The sequence below is a fragment of the Lactuca saligna genome, chromosome 1, assembly GCF_052625555.1.
Source record: "Lactuca saligna cultivar CGN05327 chromosome 1, ASM5262555v1, whole genome shotgun sequence".
Classification (NCBI taxonomy): domain Eukaryota; kingdom Viridiplantae; phylum Streptophyta; class Magnoliopsida; order Asterales; family Asteraceae; genus Lactuca; species Lactuca saligna.
This window is the reverse complement of record NC_136417.1, coordinates 185,118,215-185,142,529: the sequence shown is the minus strand read 5'-3', so window position 1 is coordinate 185,142,529 and position 24,315 is coordinate 185,118,215. Positions and strand designations below refer to the sequence as shown.

The window sequence follows — 24,315 nt, the reverse complement described above, 5'->3', positions numbered from 1 at the left end:
GACTTTCACTGACGATTATAGCAGATATGGTTACATCTACTTGATCAAACATAAGTCAGAAACCTTTGAAAAGTTCAAAGAGTTTAAGCATGAAGTCGAAAATCAATTGGGCAGAAAGATCAAGATACTTAGATCCGATGGAGGCGGGGAGTATCTTAGTACCGAGTTCAACGACTATCTGAAAGAATATGGGATAGTCTCACAATTGACTCCTCCTAGGACACCAAAGTTAAATGGTGTAGCTGAGAGGCGTAATCGAACCTTGCTAGACATGGTTCATTCTATGATGAGTCGTGCCTCGCTTCCTATTCACTTCTGGGGGTATGCCTTAGAGACAGCCGCCCACATCCTCAATCTTGTCCCGACAAAGAAGGTTGCCAAAACACCTCACGAAATGTGGACAGGGAAAGTTCCCTCGTTAGCACATATTAAAGTCTGGGGTTGTGAAGCTTTCGTAAGACGAGAGACTCACGACAAGCTAGCAGCTAGAAGTGAGAAATGTGTTTTCATTGGTTACCCAAAGCAGTCTTTTGCATATTTGTTCTACAGGCCTAGTGAAAACGTGGTGTTTGTAGCTCGAAGAGGAGTCTTTCTGGAAAGAGAGCTCATATTCAAAGAGGACAGTGGGAGTACCATTGACCTTGAAGAGATTCAAGAGTCAGCCAATGAAGGAACCTTAGATGACACTAGCACTCAACCAGAGGAAACAGTCCATGTTGAACCGGTTGATAAATCATTACCGCTTCGAAGATCCACTAGGGTGAGTGTGCCACCTGAGTTGTATGGTTTTCATATTACTTCAGATGGTGACACATTCATAAGTGACAGAACACTGGTAAACTTAGATGAACCAGTCACTTATAAGGAAGCAATGGCAGGCCCAGAGGCTTCCAAGTGGAAAGAAGCAATGGACAGCGAGATTAAGTCCATGTATGACAACCAAGTTTGGAATTTGGTTGATAGTGCACCAGGTCGGAAGACAGTTGGGTGCAAATGGATCTTCAAGAAGAAGACAGACATGGATGGGAATGTGCATACGTTCAAGGCTCGACTGGTTGCAAAAGGTTTCACTCAAACCCCAGGGGTTGACTATGATGAGACTTTTTCGCCGGTGGCTAAGATTAAATCTATTAGGATATTGCTCACCATAGCTGCCTTTCATGACTATGAAATCTGGCAGATGGATGTCAAGACTGCCTTCCTTAACGGGAAGTTGGCTGAGGATGTTTACATGAGTCAGCCAGAGGGTTTTGTTGATGCAAAGTTTCCCAATAGGGTATGCAAGCTTGAGAAATCCATTTATGGATTGAAACAAGCATCTCGCAGCTGGAATCTTTGCTTCCATGAGAAAGTCAAAGAGTTTGGTTTCTCTAGAAGTGAAGATGAGTTTTGTGTGTATATCAAGGCTAGTGGGAGTATAGTAACTTTTCTGGTGTTATATGTCGATGACATATTACTCATTGGTAACGACGTTCCAACCTTGAATGAAGTTAAATCTTGGCTTGGAAAGTGTTTTGCTATGAAAGACCTAGGAGAAGCCGCCTATATTCTTGGGATTAGAATATTGAGAGATAGTAAGAAGAGACTAATTGGACTTAGCCAGAGAACATACTTGGATAAGGTACTAAAGAGGTTTAGTATGGAAAATTCCAAGAAGGGAGAGCTACCTATCCAGAGCAATACCAAATTGAGTAAGACTCAATGCCCGAGTACAGATGAGGAAATAGATGACATGAGTCGTGTACCTTATGCTTCCGCTGTCGGATCGATCATGTACGCTATGACACGTACTCGTCCTGATGTGGCATTTGCTTTGAGCATGGTCAGTCGTTATCAGGGAAACCCAGGTAGAACTCATTGGATAGCCGTGAAGAATATACTCAAGTATTTGCAAAGAACGAAGGACTGGGTCCTTGTACTTGGCGGAAATGATACTTTGAGAGTAGATGGTTACAGTGATGCCAACTCTCAGACGGATAGAGATAACTTCCGTTCTCAGTTAGGTTGGGTATTCTTATTAAATGGAGGAGCAGTTACTTGGAAGAGTTCCAAGCAAGATACGGTGGCTGATTCTACTTGTGAATCAGAGTACATAGCAGCAAGTGAAGCATCGAAAGAAGCAGCTTGGTTCAGGAACTTCATCGGGGATCTCGGAGTTGTTCCAACCATCCAGGAGCCTATGGAACTGTTCTGCGATAATGAAGGAGCGGTTGCCTTGACAAAGGAACCGAGAGATCATGGTAAAACCAGACATATCGACAGAAAGTGCCATTTCATCAGACATAGAGTAGAAGAAGGCCATCTTATAGTGAAGAGGGTGTCATCTGAAGATAACCCAGTAGATCCCCTCACAAAGGGTCTGAGTAGGGCTAAGCATATTCAGCATGCTCGGAGCGTAGGACTGAAAGATGATATTAGTTTTAGTAGTTAGATTAGTTTTGTTCTGAAACTTGTAACAAAGTAAATGTAATTGACTTTTGGTGATTAAATAATAAAGTATTATTTATAAGTTTGGGTTCTACCTTTTGTCAATTGTTTATTATTGTGTTTCGTTTTTTGCATGTTTTACTTCCCGAATAATAAGATTATTCAAACTCCACAGTCGCTCGTACTTTTGGAAGTAAGTAGTGAATCAAGACTGTCATGAACTGGATTTTAGATTGTCTAAGGATAGACATGGCAATAGATTTTGCTGCAACATTCATGAGTACTCAGAAATTGAGATTTGAGTATTGGATAAACCCTCGCTCAGAGTATTACTTCATGGAATTCATCACGAGTAATACTGGGACGATAATATCTTATAATCTTGAAACAGAGATATATGAGTTGTAATTTGCAAGTCGGTTATGCATTGGTAATACGAAAACGCATCAGTAACTTGGTGTTATAAAACATATTATCATGTATGATTTGATGAGTAAAAGATACAAGCATATGAGTCAATGTTTATTCGTTCCTTTTTCCTTAATGGGACAAAGCGATATCTGTGGGCCCCTCGATGATTTGGTGTTGACTTATGTGCTGGGCCCAGCCAGGACTAAATTGATGTGTTCAATTAGAAGTCCTACATCATCACTAATCAGGAATCGGGAAACATAGATTCTGGACAAAGAGGTTGATTTCATTCCATGTCTTTTGTCTAGGGATATCTAGCAGAACGAAGGATTATATAATCACTTATCTTAGGACACGTAACTGACTGGGTCAGAGTTCGGCAGTAGCTTTTTGGAAGCTACAATTTGCTGGTCAAATTTAGAAGGCATACTAGCAATTATAGTTACAAACTTATCCAAGTGGGAGACTGTTGGATTAGGTGTCTAAGCCCATAACTATAATTGGTATGTACTTGAATTGATAGCAGCACAGTCCTTTTGGGTTGCCCTCAAACCTAGCAACCGGACAAGGAAATTATGAAAGGAGAGATATTAATTTATTATAAGATTAATAAATTAATATAAACAATTTTATTAATATGTTAAAAGATTAATATATTAATAAGAAATCATTTGTTTTAATTAGTTGTTAGCCAGAAATTAATTAGAATTAATTTCGGGGTTAAAATAATTAATTATAAGGTGCAGGGACTAGTTTGCAATTATCTAATAGTTGAGTGGAAGGCTCTAGAACCCCCTTAGATAAGGGTGGACGAAATCTTTAGGGGAAACCCTAATAATTTCGTCCATAGGGGCTTGGATAAGGCCCTTGGGTTTGCTTAGGCCCTAAGCAAAGGATAACTAGGGTTTCCCCTAAACCCTAGATCCCTCAGCTATATAAGGAGCCTCCTGGTTCATGTTTTGGTCACTCTTTTCTTTGGAAGAAACCCTAAGGGCCGAAATTTTGCATACTCCCTCTTCCCTCTCTCCTCTAATTTCCTTCTTGCTAGTTTGGGTGTGATTCCATTAGAGGCATTACACTTGTGGTGCTAAGCTTCCAAGAAGATTAAGATCAAGATCAAGGGAATCATCAATTGTTTACTATAACAATTGAAAGGTATGTAATTACTAAACCCTAGTTTGTAGATTTCGATTATAGCCTCTCTCCTCTAGGGTTCTTGTTTTGCAATTCAAAGTTGTATGTTCAATAGATAAAACATAGATCCAAAGTAGGTTGCATGTGAACTTAGGAATTGTTTTCTAGTTTATTTGTTTTACCTAAAACCCATCAACAGCGGGGTCTAGACAAAAGTTCTTGGCCTTTCTAAAGGCCTCCGATTACAGAACAATTTAAAGAAAATAATACTTTTATCCGAAGTCCTAATTTATAACAAAATTTTGAGAGTCGGGCAAGTACTACTTGCGGCGCGCTTTGCGTTTGGAGCTCGACTCCGTGTCGGACTGCTTCGACTCCATGAGGCGTCTATCAAACGCAGCTTGTTGTTCTCTTAATTCTGCGAAGGCCGCATTTGCTTGTGCTTGAAATGCTTCGGCGCGAATGTGGATGTCGTTTTGCAACAATTCTAGGCGGTTGATATCGGCCGTGTGGATTTGTACTTCCACATTGACCTCTCGGATTCGGTTGGCTTGCACTCCGTATTGATAGCACTGGTTGGCAAGTTTGCCAACCATGACCGGAAGTGCTCGGTCGGCTAATCCCCCGCCTCTCACATCATAGAAGTCTCGACACATGCCGTAGGGAGGGCGTAAGCTTTGTTGTTGGCTCCAATGATGGAGGTGACTTCCCCACACTGGAGTGGGTCCTTGGAAATTCCTCACGTGGACGGGAGATTGTGGGATTGGTGGATTTATAATTTCTGGCTCCGAATCCGTACCAGAGTCATCCCCTCCCTCCAACTCTATAGGCTCTTCGTCTTCTTCAGGATCTTCTTCGATCCACCCTCCATTACCTTGGTTGGGGTAGTAGGGGTCATTGGGGTGATGGAATCCCGCCATTTAGACTGTACGAGAATAGAGTTAAAAGTTTACTATAAGCTAGAGCACATGAAACTTACCCTTAAGTTTAATGGTTGACAGCACTCGAATACTCCCTCAGTATTCTTTAGCGATATGCTTTTGGTAAGTTTTAAATTTGTTGTCCATTGCAGACACTCCTTGGCATATGTTAGTCGGCTCTTGGACAAATATAGTTGATCAGGCTATATTCTTCCCAGTTCCGATTACATGTCCCAAGGCGTACCTGTACTGCACAACTTATTTATAATACTTCTAAAGTTATTTACTATGAAACTGTTATTAGTATAAAATGAGTGCATGCTTACCTTAAAACTAATTAGGTTTACTTTCAAAAGTATGAATTTTTCTCAGAGTGTTTTTGCCCAGTTGAGTTTATAGTTGTATATCAAAAAGGAATGGTTTTGATATACTTAATTCCCTATAAACAAAGCTCTAATACCAATCTGTCACACCCCCAAACCAGAATGGCGGAAACGTTCGGGGGCGGAGGACGTCATATTCAGTATCATAACAGTTCATAGAAAGGAAAGTACACACCACCATATATATTAAAGTTGCCAAGATGTTTACATAATTGTATTCATTACATGTTCAAAAGATAAATACATAAACATCATTCAAAAGAAGTAATTAATGCCAGCGCGTTAATCCCAAAAGTTGATTCCCAAACCTGCTTAGCGGTTCCCTGAGAATACAAGTTATTTCAAAGAAAAAGTGTCAACAATTAAGTTGGTGAGTTCATAAGTAGTTTAGAAAAATTGGATGCCATTCCAAAATGGGTGTATATTTTCCAGAAAACGCAGCATTTCAAATGTAAAGAGTTGTGATTTGTTTTGTTGAAAGTGAATGTATTAAATCCAGAAAATCCCATATTTTCCCTAATGGTTGCGATACGAGTTGTTGTGTTTCCCAAGAAAAACCCTTATTTTCTTATAAAAGTATGAAATGCATATGAATGTTCGTGTTATAAGTTGTAAATAATTGCACCAGGAAAATCCCTTATTTTCCTAACATAAATGGCAGTCTCTAAGACCAAAACTTTGCAAGAAACCGACGTTCAAGAGTTGTGTCATAGTTTTATATAATAAAGCTATACGAAGATCGCATTTGTTAGATGAAGAATAGTTTTAATAGTTACTCGTTCATAATAGCATAATACCATAATAATTGTATATCCGATGAGTTTTATAACCATACTAAACATAATATGCCTGTAACGACATTCTTCAGGCGTCGCAGCGTTATGGCAACTGTCACCCCAAAAGACGGACTGTAGCTAACAGTCAGGGCACAGGATCATGACTTCCCGTATAGATCTATACACATTTGACACGTTCTCCGAACGGGAGACTCTGGTTATAGACAGGACTTACAGCATTACTTTCTAATAAAGAAAAGTAACGTTTGAAGATATACACGTCTCATGGATTCTCAACTAAGCCTGTATTAAAGTGATAGTTTTGTATGCAAAGTTTATCCTTTTTCACAATGTTTGACAAAGCAAAATCATAAGTTTTTAGAATGTATAAACCGACTTAACAATGAAGGGTACTTTGAAATCATTATATACTTTGTATAAATCTAATGCACACAAAGTATGACAAGAGTTTTCCATAATAGAAATAAGTTCCAAGTAATTTATTCGATAAAATAAGTGAAGTGAAACTTTATAAAATACACGATAATAACCGTATGTTTACTTGTATCCCCCCCCCCCTAAAAGAGTATAAAAGCATTTAAAATGTATTTAAAGTGTGTTTGAAAGGGGTATGAACTCACTTGAAAGTTTGAAGATAGCAAGATGGAAAACCGGGCAAAGTTTCGTCTCGGGAAATGGATTTTCCTCGGAAATCTCGGGATTCCTCGGGAGTAAAATCGACCTTCGGGACTTGCACAAAATGACCAGGGCTTCGGGGTAGTGCGAGCACGGAAAACGAGGTAAAACGCAAGAAAAAGGAGAGAGAATGGGCCATTTTCCCGGGAACCCTCGCATGCTATTTATAGGGGGCTTGAGAGGCCTCGTACGCGGGGCGTACGCTCGTACGCAGCGCGTACGCGTACATCATGCATGACCGAAGCCTTGACTGCCTCGGCCTCGGATGGGACGGCTCAGGCTGTCGGGTCGGATGGGACGGCGGGTCGGACGGGTGGGTCGGATGCCTCGCATAGGGCGACGTGGACGGTTTGAGGCCAAGTTCCTCGGTTACGCGGGGCGTACAGGGGTACGCAGCGCGTACCTCGGATGAGGACGCTGACTCCCCTTCGGATAATACCGAAGTTTTAATAAAAATTATATATAAATTATTTATCAAACTTCGAAAATTCATATCTCCTTCATACGAACTCCGTTTTTGACGTTCTTTATATCCCCGCGAAGGTGAGACTAGGATCTACAACTTTCATTTAGATTCCGTTGGCAAATTCCGGAATTATTTTTATTATTTATTTATTAAAATGACGTGATTAAGGAATTTCTTTAAAAATTCATAACTTATTCATACGATGTCCGATTTGAGCGTTCTTTTTATGCATGTCTGTAGTTTAACGATATCTACGACTTTCATTTAGACACCTAAGGTCGGAAAGTGTTTTATTGAAACTTTGCGTTTTTACGCAACTTCGTATTGCCGGTTTTTGTCGGAAAACTTAGAATGATCATAACTTGTTCGTTATAACTCGGATTTTTGTGTTATTTATATGTTTGGAAACCTTAAGACGATACCTACCACATAGTGTACTCCAAATAGAGTTTTTGAATACTTCATTTTTCGATGATATTCTAATTCCTTTCTCAAAGAGGTTACAGGACTCGATTTTTACTGACTTGAAATAACGGGTTGTTACAACTTTTCCTAAGTATCATCGCCTACATTGCATAGACAATACTAATTCGGGAACCACTCCTTCAATATATGTCTAGTAAGGGTTAGGGTATCATTGCATGATTACGTAGCCACAACATCGTCTGGACTCGTAAATCATAATAAGGGTTAGTCTATCATCGCATGAATACGTAGCCACAACATCCGCCTGGACTCGTAATTCATAGTAAGGGTTATTCTATCATCGCATTAATACGTAGCCACAACATCACCTGGACTCATAATTCACAGTAAGGGTTAGAGTATCATCGCATGAATACGTAGCCATAACATCGTCTGGACTCGTAATTCATCACCTACAGGTTATGAGCCTGCTGGTGTTTCCACGGGGTCATCTAGAATAGTCCGTGGTCGCCATCTATACTCTAGTAGATGACTACATCGCCAAATTGCCACATCGCCGGTCAAGGTTATGCTATCTCCTCTCATCTCACATCACCTATTTATCATCACCTATCTATCATCACCTTTCTATCATCACCTATTTCTCATCACCTAATTATCATCACCTATTTCTCATCATCTAATTATCATCACCTAATTCTCACCACCTAATTATCATCACACATCATCTAATTTATCTACCCATGTTCTACCCAACATATTTATAGATATAAAATACATATATATATATATATATATATATATATATATATATATATATATATATATATATATATATATATTAACTCATTTAACACCTATATAAAACATCCATTCCACACTCATCTCAAATAAACAACAATATATAAACACATAACACGTATTTTATAGAAAATACTTATATATATATATATATATATATATATATATATATATATATATATATATATATATATATATATATATATATATTAGAAGAAAGTGACCACACACTCTCACGTATAAACAACAATATATATACACATAACACGTATTTTATATAATATTTCATATCAATGTGTAAGATGAAAGTGACTACACACTCACTTGATCAGGAGATGATCGGACAACACTACGGCTCTTCAAGTAGATATTCTTTGGTGAAACCGGGATCACTTCACACACCGGGTTTCTCGTGGGCAGAGCTTCGGCTCGGAAACTCTTTTCTTCTCGGGATCTTCGGGTTTCGGAACTTGCTTCGGGTCTCGGGGTTGATACCGGGGCTTCGGGGGGTTAAATTGCACGTAAAACGATGTACTATGGGAGAGAGATGAGAGAATGAGCAACCAAACTCGGCTAGCCCTTCAAATCTATTTATAAGGCAAAACTGACCCTTGCCATGTCGTGGAACCTTTTTCCACGTCGTGGGCTTGATCGTCACTGCATGCGTCATCTCAAGTTGCATCTTGGGGACTCCCGGAGGTGTCAGAAGACCTGCCACGTCGTGGTCTCTGACACAGCTTTGGGGTTCGCGCCCCGAACTTCAGAAATTCATAACTTTTGCATACGAACTCCGTTTTCGACGTTCTTTATATCGACGCGAAGGTGAGATTATGATCTACAACTCTTGTTTAGACTCCATTGGCTAATTTTGACTTTATTTTTAATATATTATAAGTATATTACTTATATATTATCTTTAGTAGGCCGGGACAGGAAAACTCCGTTCGAAATTCATAACTCCTTCATCTGAACTCCGTTCCCGTCTGTCTTTTTATCGTTGGACTACTATCGAAGATATCTTCGACTCTCGTTTAGATCACTAAGGATAGATATCTATCTACCTTAGATTCACTATTTACGCCGCGCTGGGTCATGCCAGTTCTGTCGCGAAACTTCGACAGGTCATAACTTCTTCGTTATAACTCGGATTTTGGCGTTCTTTATATGCACGGAAACCTTGTGACATATACTATAACTTGGTTAAGATTAATCATTCTAAATAATCTTCCATCAAAAAGTTATTTTTGATACTTATCGTCTCTAATTTGACTTGCCCGGATCTACGGGTGTTACAATATTTCAATAATACCAATACCCATAAATTTTCTTTTTTAATTATTATGGAATATCTGTAAACATTTCTATGTTTTTTTTATGCGTTCCCTTGTGTTTAACGCAGATCATAATTTTTTTTTAATAACTTAGAAGAGGTTAGAAGATTTTGTCCCATATCTTCTTTAATTGTCCTATATCTGCCGCACAAACTAGTTTAGGTTATGATCTTCTAAAAATAAACAGTTTGTAAATAAAAATGTTTGTGTTGTGTGTACGACACAACATAAGAGATCAAGAAGCTCTTTTGGCAAAATAATAATAATAATAATAATAATAATAATAATAATAATTAGATGGGGAACTCCCGCGTTGCGGGGGTCGGATGCGATAATTTTTTCCATTGTTTGTTCTTTGAAAATGTTTATAGTTTGAGTTGCTCATTTCTTCCCTCTTTAACTGATCTATAAACAAATAAATAAATAAGAAATAAAAAAACATTAATGAATCTGTAAGCAAAACTAATAAAGTGACAATTAAACGAAAACATAAGAACCTATAATGTCACAAATAACCAACGGAAGTAGAGGGACCAAAAAAGATAAAAAGGAAGCAACTTTAAAATGACTCAAATATAGTTGACGGACCATTCCTGCCAAAAAAATATTAATATGACTAAATACTAATAATATGACTAATATGAAAAATTCAAACGAAAGTTAAAGGGTTGTTTGTGAACAAAAACATAAAATTGAAGGGTGAATGTTGTAACATTAATTGAAAAAAAAAAGAAATTCCAACTGTTAAATTTTTTCATAACTTTAATATAATAAATAAATGAATAAACATCACCTTAGAGTCCATATCTCATTGTCTCATTTTTTTTATAGGACACATGTCACAATCCAAGTCCAATACATGTCTAGAGGTGGACAAAAAACCGATTTGGGATTAAAACCGATTTTGAAATTGAACTGGATTGAATTAGAAAATAGTTTGAGAAATGTCATTTCCACCCATTATTTCTTCTCATTGTTGTTGATACTATCTTTTGGAGGTTTTCCAAGATGGAATTTCAGCCTTTGTACAGTCTCATGTGCCAAAATACACTTTGTTTTTAACCTCCTAAACGACCCTGAATGGTCATTTCTCAACCATGAAAATTTCATTACACCCTCACATCAAAATCGAGCTTTGCAAAATTGCAAATAGATGGAGAAAACATAAGTTTTTTTCAAACCGGTTTCACTAAAACAAGGCCTATAGGAGTATATTGCAATCAAAATTCCCTTATAAATACCATAACAATATTATAATAAACAAGAACAATGGAATAAATAAATTTAACAAAAGCTCTCTTCGATAGAAGTACATGTCACCATTTGTCAACTCCCATGATCTAATATTCTTCAATACAAACTATTCCAATTAATACGTATTGGGTTGTGATTTCTATATTAATTTAAAAAAAAAAAAGAGTAGAGCTATAGAGGCATAGTAAGTTGTAATGTTGTATCACGAGTTTACTTGGATCAAAAATTTTAATCTTCTGTAATTTGATTCTGGTTTATTGACTAATGGTAGTCAAAGTCAAACCTTTGACTTCCGGTTCATTTTACCTTCTCCTCTTTGACTCTTTTCGCATCTCAGCAAGGTAGCTCTCTAGGTTTGACTTCACCCATAAACGTCGGTTGATGAGATCTTTCTTGGTTGACTCATCTAAAAAATTACAATATCAAATGTTAAATGCAAGAAATAACAACATACTTTCATTGACTTATTTATCATACCATTGTATTTTCTTTCATTTTACTTTTGATTACTACAATGTCATCCAAATTCAAAGTAGTATTTACTAGATTTTTCAAAATATAATGTCATAATAGAAAGAAAAAATAAGGCTATGATTGGGCCATTTTTCAAAGTACAATGTTATAATAGAAATAAATGAAAGTAGGATGCTATACCTATAATAAACAATTAAACAAAAGTAAGTTGCTACTTTACTTACATTTAACCCTAAATAAACAAATATTTCCTTCTAACTATTAAAAGTAGATATATTCTCCGATGCAATTGTAGACTTACATGTTCAATTGTAGTGTTTTACAGATAAAAGAATATAAATAAAATCTATTATTCTAATGCATCACCTAACAAAATTGCTATGAAATTTACCATCTTCAAAATTTTAAATTTTAAAATGACAAAGAGTTGAGAAAGTTTAGGAGGTTTACCAAGATAATTACAATCATGTTTCTCATGATAAAAAGGGGAAAATTGTGCAAATAAAATATGGGAAATCTATAGAAAAGTCGCAAATTTTTGGGAAAAGTTTCAATAAAGTCCTAAAAGTTTTTTTTTGAAGTGAAAAGTCTCATTATTTTGAGAAAATCATATAATCTGTCATTTGCTGTTCAAATATAAAAAATAAAAAAAAATAAAAAAAAAAAAAAAACTTTTTCGTTAATTTGGGCAAAATGTTAAATAATCGGGAGTTTTTGTTTACAAAAGGGAAATCTCCAGAAAAATCTCAAAATTTTAGTCCAATTTATGAAAAAGTCCCAAAATAAATTTTATTTACAGAAAAGCACAGAATACCGGTTAAAACTTCGAAAAAACCCTTTTCGGCCGGTTTCGCAGATTTTGCCGGTATTCTGTCCTTTTTCGTTAGTTTGCTCAAAATTTTGGGACTTTTCCAAAAATTACATAATAACCAAAATATTGGGATTTTTTTGAAAATTACCATGAAATTAATGGATATTATTATTAACAAATCTTTTATAAATTACATAATAACCAAAATATTGGTGGCCTAAGTACTCCTCTATTGTTTCTTGACCACTCAAACTCTCTACGTTCTTCCTATGCATTGTTGTGGGTATGATGGTGAGATGAAGTTAGTTAGCATTCCTCTAATGTTGGTGTTCTTCTTATGTTGTTTAACCTAACTACCAACCAACATTCATACCTTACATGTTAACAATCACACACATCTATAAAATGTGAAAAGTGAACCCTGGATGATAATTTATATGGAAACAAGTGAAGGGTGATTATCTATTTAAATTGTCATTCAAAGTTTACTTTTCACTCTCGATAGATGTGCATAATTTTATGGTTGTTACCGGGTAATGTTTGGAGGTTAGGTGGTAGTTAGGTTAAAAAACATAATGAAAGATCTATATATTTGTGTAATGATATTTTCTAATAACACATGATCATATAGCATCATGCTTAATAGCAAGCAGAAACTTATTGATTGTGTATTAATAAATATTATCAACTCTTGTATTGGTCACGCCTAATAGAGTACTTCTCCCTATGACACCCACAACGATACATATGAAGAACATAGAGACTTTGAAGTGGTCAACAAACAATTGAGAAGTACATAGTCGACCATTCTATTTCTAGAAATTAACAACAAATGTATTTCCCTTGTTTATAATAAAAAAAAATATTTTTTATGTTTATAAATGATTTGTTAATAATAATATCCATTAATTCCATAGTAATTTTCAAAAAAGTCCCAATATTTTGGTTATCGAGTAATTTTCAGAAAAGTCCTAATATTTTGAGCAAACTAATGAAAAAGGACAGAATACCGGCTAAATCTATGAAACCGGCCAAAAAGGGTTTTTTCGAAGTTTTAGCCGGTATTCTGTGCTTTTCTGTAAACAAAAATTAGTTTGGGACTTTTTCATAAATTGGACTAAAATTTTAGGACTTTTCTGGAGATTTCCCTTTAAAAAAAAAAAAAAACTTTTAGGACTTTATTGAAACTTTTCCCAAAAGTTTGGGACTTTTCTCTAGATTTCCCGATAAAATATCAGAAAAAAAAATTCAACATTTAGATAACGACAAAAAATATATATATATATATATATTGTTAAAGGTTCACAATGTTAAGAATAGCGGAAAGATAATTCTTGGTAGAAGTTGAATCAGAATCAGAGAACTAAATAATTAAAATCGGTTAAATTCATAGTAGTATAATTATAATTTGAAAAGAAGGAGATATATAAAATAAATCAAAGAAAATAAAAAAACATAAATCTTGTGAAATAGTTACCAAGATACTCCCATGAATCAGGAGGTGCCCCAAGAGCTCTTCTAGTCAAGTAAGATGCATCTTCCCAAGAATATGAAGTTCGGTTTATTTTGTATCTCCAATACCAAGATCCATGCCATAAAACTAACTGAAAAAAAAAATAATAATAAAAAATAAAAAAATCAAAGATGATATATATATGCTACAAATTTCAAATGATAGGATATATAAAAAGACCTTTCCAAGGGTGTATGGCAAAAGTATAAAACGAACAGCAAGAAGTCCCCACATTGATGGCTTTTCAGCACCTTTTATTTGTAGTTCAAGTTCCTTGCTAAGCTCTTCCTGTGTTTTCCTGTCATATAAAAAAAACATTTCTTGCTTAATTTTCAAAAAAGACGTAAATGCCCTCCTCATCCAAAAATGTGACTGTGTGAGAGGACAAAAAACTGCAACTTTTTGTCCCACACCCAAAAAAGGTGGAACAAGATTCGCTCTTTGACATTGTTTGTGTAAAAGACGTAAATGCCCTCCTCATGGAAAATAGCTTAGAGAGTAATCTTGAACAAAGGATTTAATTTAAAAAAAAAATGAAAAAGGTAAATGAGAAAATGAGATTGTTTCATACTTGTCAAGCTTGTAACCACCCTTCTTTTTGCTTGACAATGCTCCAGTTCGTTCAAGTTCCAATGCCTTCAACTTATTTTTGTATGCTGGTGTTCTTTTCACCATGTCAATAGCCTATAAAAAGGTAATATTGATGAATTGATGTTTTTCTATTTGTTGATTTGTTCAAATGTTAATAGTGTGATGAATATGGTGAAATTTGTTTGTTGGAGTCTTTAGACCAAATGGTGATTTACTCACATTCAGACAGTTTATTACTTTATTATTCAGTTAAAAAAAAAAAACATTATTTTGTATACAACACTTCATACATACATTATTATCCATTCAACTACTATATCCATTTCCCTGATTTAGTATTTTCTCTATTGAGTCGTTATTTGTGCATTGAGTAAAAAAGAAACACATGTATATAGGTATAATAGCATGTCATTTACCTGATGATACCTTGTCCACTGATTCAAATATTGAAATGCTGAGAGAATTAGAAGAAGTCCCACTAAAACAGCACGAGGATCCTATTTAAACATGATAGAAAGAATGTAATAAAGATTTGTTACAAACTTCAAAACAGAAAGATACATATTGCAAGTTTATTTAAACTAACCGTTTTGTGACCATAATAAGCATGATAATATCGAGCTGTATTATAAAACACCTGCAATTGGGAAGAGAGGGGGGAATAATTATCAAAAAAGCATAAATACTTCATCATGATTTGAAATATAGCAATGAATTCTGTAACTTACCTCCTCTGGGTGCTCAATTGCATAATCATATTGCCCTCTTGTAGCTTCATCTTTTAAGATCTATGAAAGAAAATGGAAAGCGACAAGTGTCATTTTACCCCATGAAGCACAAGTTCATAACCCTATGTTATGAATTATTCCTTTAAGCAGGATACTCTTTTTTATGTTTCAGTACTTGATCTATAGTTTAATGCATCGCTATGTTATTGAAATAGATACATACATAGAAATAGAAACCTTTAGATTGTTGTCGTTAAACCTAGAACAGTTCAATAGCAAAACTGATAAAAAAACAGATACGAATTTACACCATAGATTAACACGGTTAAGAAATTATCTCAAAAAGCTTAAAATTTACATCAATTTTGAAGTCGATAATTAACCTGTTTGAACGCAAAAGTAACTTATGGTTTTCTATTAAGCGTGAAGGGTATGTAGAGCATTAAATTGCAAATAATTCAATAGAGATGTTCAAATAAAATTGGGTACCTCGTAAGCATTTGCAATTTTTACAAACAATTTTTTCGATTCGGGATCTGGGTTTTTGTCCGGATGACTGTAGAAACAAAATTCGATTCAATATCAAACAACAAACTTAATTCGACTGTACATTACATAAATTAACAAGAACCTTACTGTTTCAATGAGAGCTTATAGTAAGCTTTCTTGATTTCAGATGCATTTGCATTTTGAGAAACCCTAGAGTAATCAATCAACAAAATTTTAGTTAAAATAAAGGGGTGAAAGTGAAACTGTTAGTAATTAGAGGGGAGAGGGTAATTTATAGCTAACCCTAGTAGATCGTAGCAATCATCTTCGTCGCAGTAAATGGAGATCGAAGGTTGTATGAAGAAGATCATGAGAAGCGATACGACGGCGTAACGATGGAACGACGTCGTAGCCATCGTCTTCTTCGCTTTGATCCGTGAACAGAAGTTTTTGCCGTGAATTCCTTTTTGTCTCCGGAGGGGAACGTGAAAATTACATTTCTAACCTCAAAGTTTGTTGCATTCGTATGGGCCTTACCTACCTTCTTGACTGGGCTTATTTCCTTTGCTCTTTAACTTTTAATCATAGATCATAAATATATAAAAAAAAGAGAAATTAAATTTCCTCTTAGGTTTTATGTTTATAAATAATACTACCAATTAAAATAATAATAAATCTCATTAGGTATCTGAAAATATTATTCACTACCACCATGTGAGGTTCGCGAGGGTTTGCTTGGAACCTTGCACAATAACAAACGGAAAACATAATGTTCGGTCTACTAGTTGTTAGATACGTTAAGGAACCAATCATCTGATGATAAAGGGTCATATCTGCAGCTGGTTTTTCCAGAGATGGTGTGAGTTTCGTTCCAAATGTCATTGGAGCCTTCACTTTAGAGTCTCCCATCATGCCGAACTTAGAGAGCAAAGTTTTTGTATATGCTTCCTGATTAATGAAAATACCTTCTGGTCCCTGCCTTATATTCAATCCAAGGAAAAAGTTAATAGGACCCGTTGAACTCATCTCAAACTTAGTTTCCATCAACTTTCGAAATTCAGTTGTGAGGCTGGGAGTGGATCCGAAGATGATGTCATTAACATAAATTTGGACGATCATCAAGTGGTCACCCTCTTTCCTACGAAAGAAGGTTAGGTCAACCGAACATTGTTTAAACTTAGAAATTTTAAGGAAGCGAGTAAGAGTTTCATATCAGGCTCTCGGAGCTTGCTTCAATCCGTAGACAGCCTTATCCAGAATGTAGCAGTGATTTGGATGCTTCTCATTAATGAACCCAGGTGGTTGTTTAACATATATTTTTCTTTTAATTCACCATTTAGAAACTCGCATTTAACATCCATCTGAAACACTTCAAAGTTCTTATGAGTTATGTATGATAAGAATATCCGAACTGATTCCAACCTTGCAACAGGTGCGAAGGTTTCTTCGTAGTCGATACCCTCCTCCTGGCAGTAACCCTTAACCACGAGTCTCGCCTTGTTTCTGCCTCTGTAGCTGATCTACACAACATAAATTATACGTCATCTTATGCATAATTTGTAATATCATAATAAAAGACTAAGTGTCTAGTATTTACTTGGAACCACTTCCTCTGTGGCTAATGAAGCTGGTTGAGTATTTTCTCTAGAACCACTCCCTCCTGTTGTTGTAGTCACATAAGCACGTAAATGGATAAGCATAAGTGTAGTTAAAAAACATGGATGGTATACTAAACATGTATTACAAATACACAAAACATTGTTTGAGTGGTCAAACTAAGGGTACACTAAAATATGAATGATATAGGCCTACAATCACTTTTCATACTTACTGTATAAAAACAAAATAAAAAGATTTTTGGGAATTAATTCACTTAATTCACATAGATTATCACAAAAAAGAAAGAAACATAGAAATCACAACATGCCAAAGACATAAAAACAAGATATAGAGGCGGAACAAGTGAAGCACAAAACACGGGAAAAATTGTCACAACTAGCCTTTTGGTTAGGAAATTTCATTCTCAAGTAAACAAGGGCTATTGTGAGATTTGGGAGAGATACCTCTCGTAAATCTCTCTAAGTATGTGAAATCTCTCCCAAATCTCTCTAACTATGCGAAATCTCTCCAAGAATAGTGTATCTCTCCTAAATCTCTCCAATTATGTGAAATCTCTCCCAAATCTCTCCAATTATGTGAAATCTCTCCCAAATCTCTCCAAGTATGTGAAATCTCTCACAAATCTCTCCACATATCTCAAATCTCCATAAGTACCTTCCTCAGTAAAAAACAACTCAAAACCGGAAGAGGAAACCCCAAAAGGACCCTCTTGGTCCGGAAACCTCTTGGTCCGGAACCCTCTTAGTCCGGAACCTTATTAGTCCGGAATGCCTCCTAAGGAGCCAAGAGGAACCCCCATGCTCCGGAATCACCTAGTTCGGACTCCTCGGTTCAACTCTGGAAGACCTCGCTTGAAGGCCTACTTCGGAAGTCAAAGCCAGCCTTCGCACCTTCGGACTTCTCCTGCAGCTTCTGATCTCGCATCTGATTTCGGATTCCGAGAAGGCCACTCCGGATCTTTTCTGTGGACTCCATAATTAGGAGAGGAGCTTCGGAACTCGCCCAACACTTTCGGAAATTGCAATATAGCTTCTGAATTCACATAGTGCCTCTGGAACTCACTTCTTGACTTCAGATTTTAGACGATTTCGAACCTTTTTATCATTTTAAGGTATTTTTAGGATGGGAATTCCACTAAACTCGTGTTTTTCTTAACTAAGACCCCTAAAACCTTATCCAAAGGAAGTTTGACTTTGTAATTTGATGAACTTCCTCATTTTACAAGCAAATCCCAGTTAAACTCAAAAATACCTATGGATATAAGTCTTGTACACCAATCCTCCAAGCAAGTGTCATATCTCTCTTATCCCTCCACTTAAAATACGTGAATTCCTCTTCTTCCTTTTCCCACTTCTCATTTTCATCTCCAGCAAACTTCTAAGAGTGCTATCAACTCCTTCAAGCTTCAAGTTCATCTCTTCAAAGGAAATTCCCAGATTTCTTTGGTGAGTATTCTTATCGTCTTTGAACAATAATTCTTCACATTATTCTAAGATTTCATTGCATTTACACAAAAATATTCTTAGGATATTTTTAAGTTCAAAGAAACTCCCAAGTGTTGGAACTTGGAAACTCCTCCTCAGCTCTTCAAATCACCCAACAAGTCAACTAAGGTGAGCTTCATACCCCACTTTTTTTTTCAATATTTTAATGTTTTTGGGGGAGAGTACAAGTCAAATCTTGCCTAAATATTTGAATAATTACATGTATACGTATATTTGTATGTATGTGTGAAATATTGTTAAAATATTATTTTAGTAATATCCTCATGAACGAAAGATTTCACAACTTCATAAGGAACAAAGGATACTTTGTGAACAAAAGAGTCACCCAACATATGGTTGTGTCCAACTTAACCCCTTTATCTATGCTTTCATGTCTAGAGATAAAACTTATGAAAAGGGACCTTGATAAGTTGACATTATTTCTAGTGATTTTTCGAAAATGGAAACTTTGTGACAATTTTACAAACTATCATGGAGTGTTTTATAAACATTCAATATAAAATTTTGCATCAAGAAAATACACAAATAGAGCCTTTATGACAGAAATATTTGCATGTCATAAACTGTTGTCGTAAAACCTCTAACAACATATCTAATGTTCTATATGTCATAAAACAGAAAATGCGTGTCATAACTGGCAGTTATAGATTTTTACAAATTATAACTCGACACTTTTCCTCTTGACTAAAATGACTTTTTTTTCAACAAACGAAAAGGAACGAACACGAACACCTAGTTAACGAGCACAATCAATGATATGGAACGAGAACGATATGAAAAGGAACGAACATGAGCACCTAGTTAACCAGCACAATCAACGATATGGAATGAGAATGATATTTCTATTCAATAAGTACGAATTTCATCATTTATCTAACAAATAATGGATCTCTAACAATTGCTCAGAAGGTTGTTAATATTCTAGTAAAAGTACCTAAATATAAAAATATTAGTGTACGTCTAAATCCTGTAAGGAGTTATAGCCAGAGTCTCCTGGAGGGAGAGCGAGAATTTGTATATAGATCTATACGGGGTTGACACCCCGCACCTTCGCTGTTCGCTACAGCTAGACATGCTAGTCTAGGGTGACAAATGTCTTTTCCAAACCGAGGGGCCTGAGAAACGCCAAAACAGGCACCCCGTCAGATTAGTATGGTTATAACGACTCACTAGAATATGTTATATTAACTAGAAATTCATGTAAGGAAAACCTCATAAATAAATTTTGGCACGTTGTGTTGACCATCCTACACGTGATAGGTGATGGTCCGCATTTTTTGTGTTGACTGTCCTTTTTCATCGCGTAGAATGTCTAAAATTTCATGTTAATTCTTTCTCCTAACAAGTATAGAGTCGTAATACTGCTATTTTTACAAATTAAAAAGCGTAGGACTCCATGGAAAACGTTTGTAAACGGTTTTGATAACGATAAACTAACCCACACATATACGTAGTTGGAACTAGCACTTACGAATATTTTATAGCAGAAAATATAGGATTTTCTGGAGAAAACGATTTTTCTACGATAAACTAGAAAACACACTCAATTTTACTCGATAAGAGGAACAAGATTTTCAACTATATTTCCTTTTGAAAATAAGGGGTTTTTCTTGGAACGATTGACGATTACTATTCAAAAGAGCTATCCTCGTACACAGCTCGCTTTTACAAATCACACTACTTTTCAAAATCACTCCTTATAAGGAGGAACAAAAGTAATGACATGCATACACATATCCATGATTTTCAAGGCAAGACTCCAAATGATTTAATAGAAAATATCGGATTTTCTGAAAGTACAATAAGAACGTTTCTAAACAAGTGTAAACGATTTTGTACAAAATGCTTATGAACTCACCAACTTTTTAGTTGACGCTTTTCAAAATGACTTGTATTCTCAGGGATCTAGTAATCAGGTAACAAGGAACGCGGATGCAGGGCTAATTAGCTGTAGTTTGAAGTGTTCTACTTATATATCTTTTGTGTAACTCGAAGAACAAATACAATATGTAAACAATGTAAGTTTGTTATCTCAATGTATGATGTTTGGATTGCTCTATTTCATTTATATTCAATTTTTATGATACTGCACAATGAAGTCACGTGCCTTCGGACGTTTCCGCCGTCTGGTCCGGGAGTGTAACAAAAATTCTGGGAAATTTTGCTTGTACTCCAAGCTTTGTTGAGAAAAACATGAATAAAACTTAATTAAAACATCATAGATACATATCTTATTCATACTAAGCCAAAACAAATCCTAATCTAACACAAAAAAACTAAAAATAGGATGGTTTTTCCCAAAATACCCTTGGGTGAAACCTGTCCTAGATTTTGAATATTCCAACAGATGCCATGAAAGGAGGTAACATTTTTGCGTTTATGATGTAAGTATAGTGAAACATCCCAAAAATACAACCCAAAAGTTTTGTTTTTAAAACATTATTAAAACCATCATTTCATTACCAAAGTATAAAATCATAAACTATGTGTTTTAAAATCTCATAATATCTATCACATATCACATCTCATGTCAAATGTCTTATCAAAATATCAGAGTAAAACTCTCAGGCTGAAGATTGTGGTGTGTGCCATGTGATCATCCCGAGCCCTTCCCTTTGCTAGTGGAAGTACCTGAAACCAAAACTGAAAACTATAAGCATGAAACTTAGTGAGCTCCCCCAAACTACCACATACCATACAAGAACACATATAACACATACTGGGCATTTCCCACTGCATTGGACCGAAGTCCGGCATAAATTGGGCCCCGCCCGACATTAGACCGAAGTCCATAATAACTTGGGCCCCGCCCGACATCAGACCGAAGTCCAGAATAAACTGAACATAACATAAGCATGAACATATAACACAATCATGCATCGGGCTTGCCCGACATCGGACCGGAGTCCGTAACATATACACATATCATAAACATGCATGAATCATGAAGACATCAAGCATACATAACTACTTCTTGAGACCACCCCGGCATTGGACCGAAGTCCGGAACTACTATCAACGGGTCGGCATTATGGCCATAGACCCGTTCCTAGTGGAAGGAAACTCACCTCGTATGACTGAGTGCTGAAAAACTAGGTGAGGGATCCCTATCTGCTGCTCCAACGACTCTCCGACTATAAGTTCCATAAAAACACTTAATAAAAAACTGATAATCCTTCTTAGGGTAAAATGACCATTTTACCCCTGGTCGTAGCCAACGCCCAAACCAAAGTCAACCTTCTGGGTTGACTTACTCTCCGAGTCAGCCTATTGACTCGCCGAGTTCTAGAACTCATAAACCCTAAGATTCGTGACTCGACTCGTCGAGTCACCCTATGACTCGCTGAGTCTCCATGCTAATCGACATCGCGACTAAACGAAATGACTCGTCGAGTCATCCTTAGACTCGCCGAGTCCTAGCATAATCAGAAAAGGGACCTATCGACTCTAACTCGCCGAGTCCCTTCGTAGACTCGTCGAGTTCTTCAACTTTTGTGTCCAAGTCCTGTTCCACCCACTAAGTCACCACATCCACTCACTGGTCCTACTCCAAATCAAAAAAGGAGTTAGGGTTCATGACCCGACTCGCCGAGTCCTCCTTGTGACATATCCATTCAATCGATTCTAATCCATTTCAATGCTTCTAACTCATAGATCTGGACTCCTTAGACTAGCATTACTCGTAAAGTTGCTAACTTTACGTTCATGCATGATGTTATGAAACTAAAACACTCATTCCAAGCCAAAAATGAAGGTATATAACATGTCATGGAGTCATGGCTGAATAAAGGTGACAACTTTGGGCTTCTAAAGCTCATAAATGTCCAGATCTTAAGTCCTTTCCTCCCCCAAGGTTCAAATCTTGGAATAACCTTGGAAAGGACCCAAAAAGTGAAAATATCAAGTCTATAAGGAGATCTAAATGGGTAGACGCCAAGGTATTAGCTTTATACCTTTAATAAGTCTGAGATAACCTAAGAACTCTAGATCTTTTTCCCTCCTTCGTTGTACTCACTCTTTTCCTTCCTTCTCCTAGCTTCAACCACACAAATGTAAGGAAAAATGGCTCAAGAATGCAGAAGATTAATTAGGGTTTCGAGAGTAGGCTGTGAAGGTGATGGGGGTTGGGGTGAAGACCCATAATGTTGCTTAAATAGGGTGCAAACCCTAAGGATTAGGGTTTCCTCCTGATGGACCTACTCGCCGAGTCTATTCCAGACTCGTCGAGTAGTCCACTTAATCCCGCGATTAAAATGGCATCTACTCAACGAGTTAGGGCTACCAAATCGTTGAGTAGCTCTTATAAAATGAGAATTTAATGAACTAAATACGTACCGGGAACGGGGCGTTATAGATAGATAGAGACGAAGATATATAGACTAAATTGAATGAGATAATTATTACAAAAAACAAGGATTTTGTTCTTACTGGTTGTGTTCTCTGGAAATCACAATGGAATTGCTGTTATTTTGCATAAGAAAGCATGGGTGTATATGCATGGTTTGATGATGTTTACCTGTAGTGCCCGATTGGGGAAAAGAATCTGTATTTTGGCAAACTACTCGCTCAGTTGTGTTAGTGATAGTTCTACCAACAAGCAAATTTGATGCTGATTGCGGATTTTTTCTCGGACCACTTCCTCCTGCAGAAATTAGAAAGTATATTTCCCGAACCCGAATAACTAGAAAATAGAATTACCCATCCGAATAACACCCATACATTGTGTAAGTTGTTTATAAGGTTGTAAAAAGTACATTGTCCAAAATTTCAGATTTAAAGTTAAAAACACAAATCAGGTCTAAAATAGAAATCCAAAATCCATTACATTAAAATTTTTCTTTAACTCTTTTTGTAGTAAACAATAAAAACATATAAGGTTTACATGTTGCATCAACGGATTCCATAGCAGGTTTACGTCGACGAAGCGTGCACAACTTTGGATCGAATGCACCTTCACTTCCTTCACCTAATGACATGACTGAATTTTGTTGTTCTTTCCTTACATGCTTAGTACCTATGAGATTAACAATCATCATCATCACTAAAAATATCCACATTTTATCTGCAAAGGATGTGATTACAGACAAGTTAGTTAAGAGTACAGTTATTTATATTCATTGTCTAAAAGTTTTAAATACTAACAAATTAAAAACACACCAAGGAAGTAGAAATAGAATATAATTATCCATAGTCATAGTAAAAAAAGTTTTAAAAATGTAACAAATTACAAAACACACCAACAAAGTAGAAAAATATTACAATTATTCATATTCATTGTCTGACTCATCAACTAGGGGTACATTTATTTCATTGCTATCATCTAAACCTTCTAAATCTTCATGTAATTCCTCACTAATTTCTTTGGGGATAGTATCATAATCAATAAAATCATCCAAATCATCTTCAAAAGCTTCAACATCAACAATTTCCACAAACTCTTCTTCACCATCATCTACATGAAACTCGAAATTTTCACAATCTGATGCTTGAAATGGGGTTGTGTTCGACGGTGTTCCTACATGTTCAAACATATCCTGTACATCCTCATTATCCGGAATA

General features: G+C 36.0%; 1 protein-coding gene across 1 annotated transcript; it reads right to left on the bottom strand.

Annotated features, from left to right (window-relative positions):
- Positions 1 to 11,191: 11,191 nt before the first annotated feature.
- LOC145046646 (Chaperone DnaJ-domain superfamily protein) lies at positions 11,192 to 16,111 on the bottom strand. Its single transcript, XM_078994932.1, has 10 exons — positions 15,935 to 16,111; positions 15,779 to 15,841; positions 15,632 to 15,698; positions 15,143 to 15,202; positions 15,001 to 15,051; positions 14,831 to 14,911; positions 14,395 to 14,507; positions 14,004 to 14,121; positions 13,788 to 13,914; positions 11,192 to 11,431 (listed from the first exon to the last, which is right to left on the bottom strand). Exons 1-10 carry the CDS (start codon positions 16,045 to 16,047, stop codon positions 11,328 to 11,330), a joined length of 897 nt encoding a protein of 298 aa, XP_078851058.1. The 5' UTR covers positions 16,048 to 16,111; the 3' UTR covers positions 11,192 to 11,327.
- Positions 16,112 to 24,315: the final 8,204 nt, after the last annotated feature.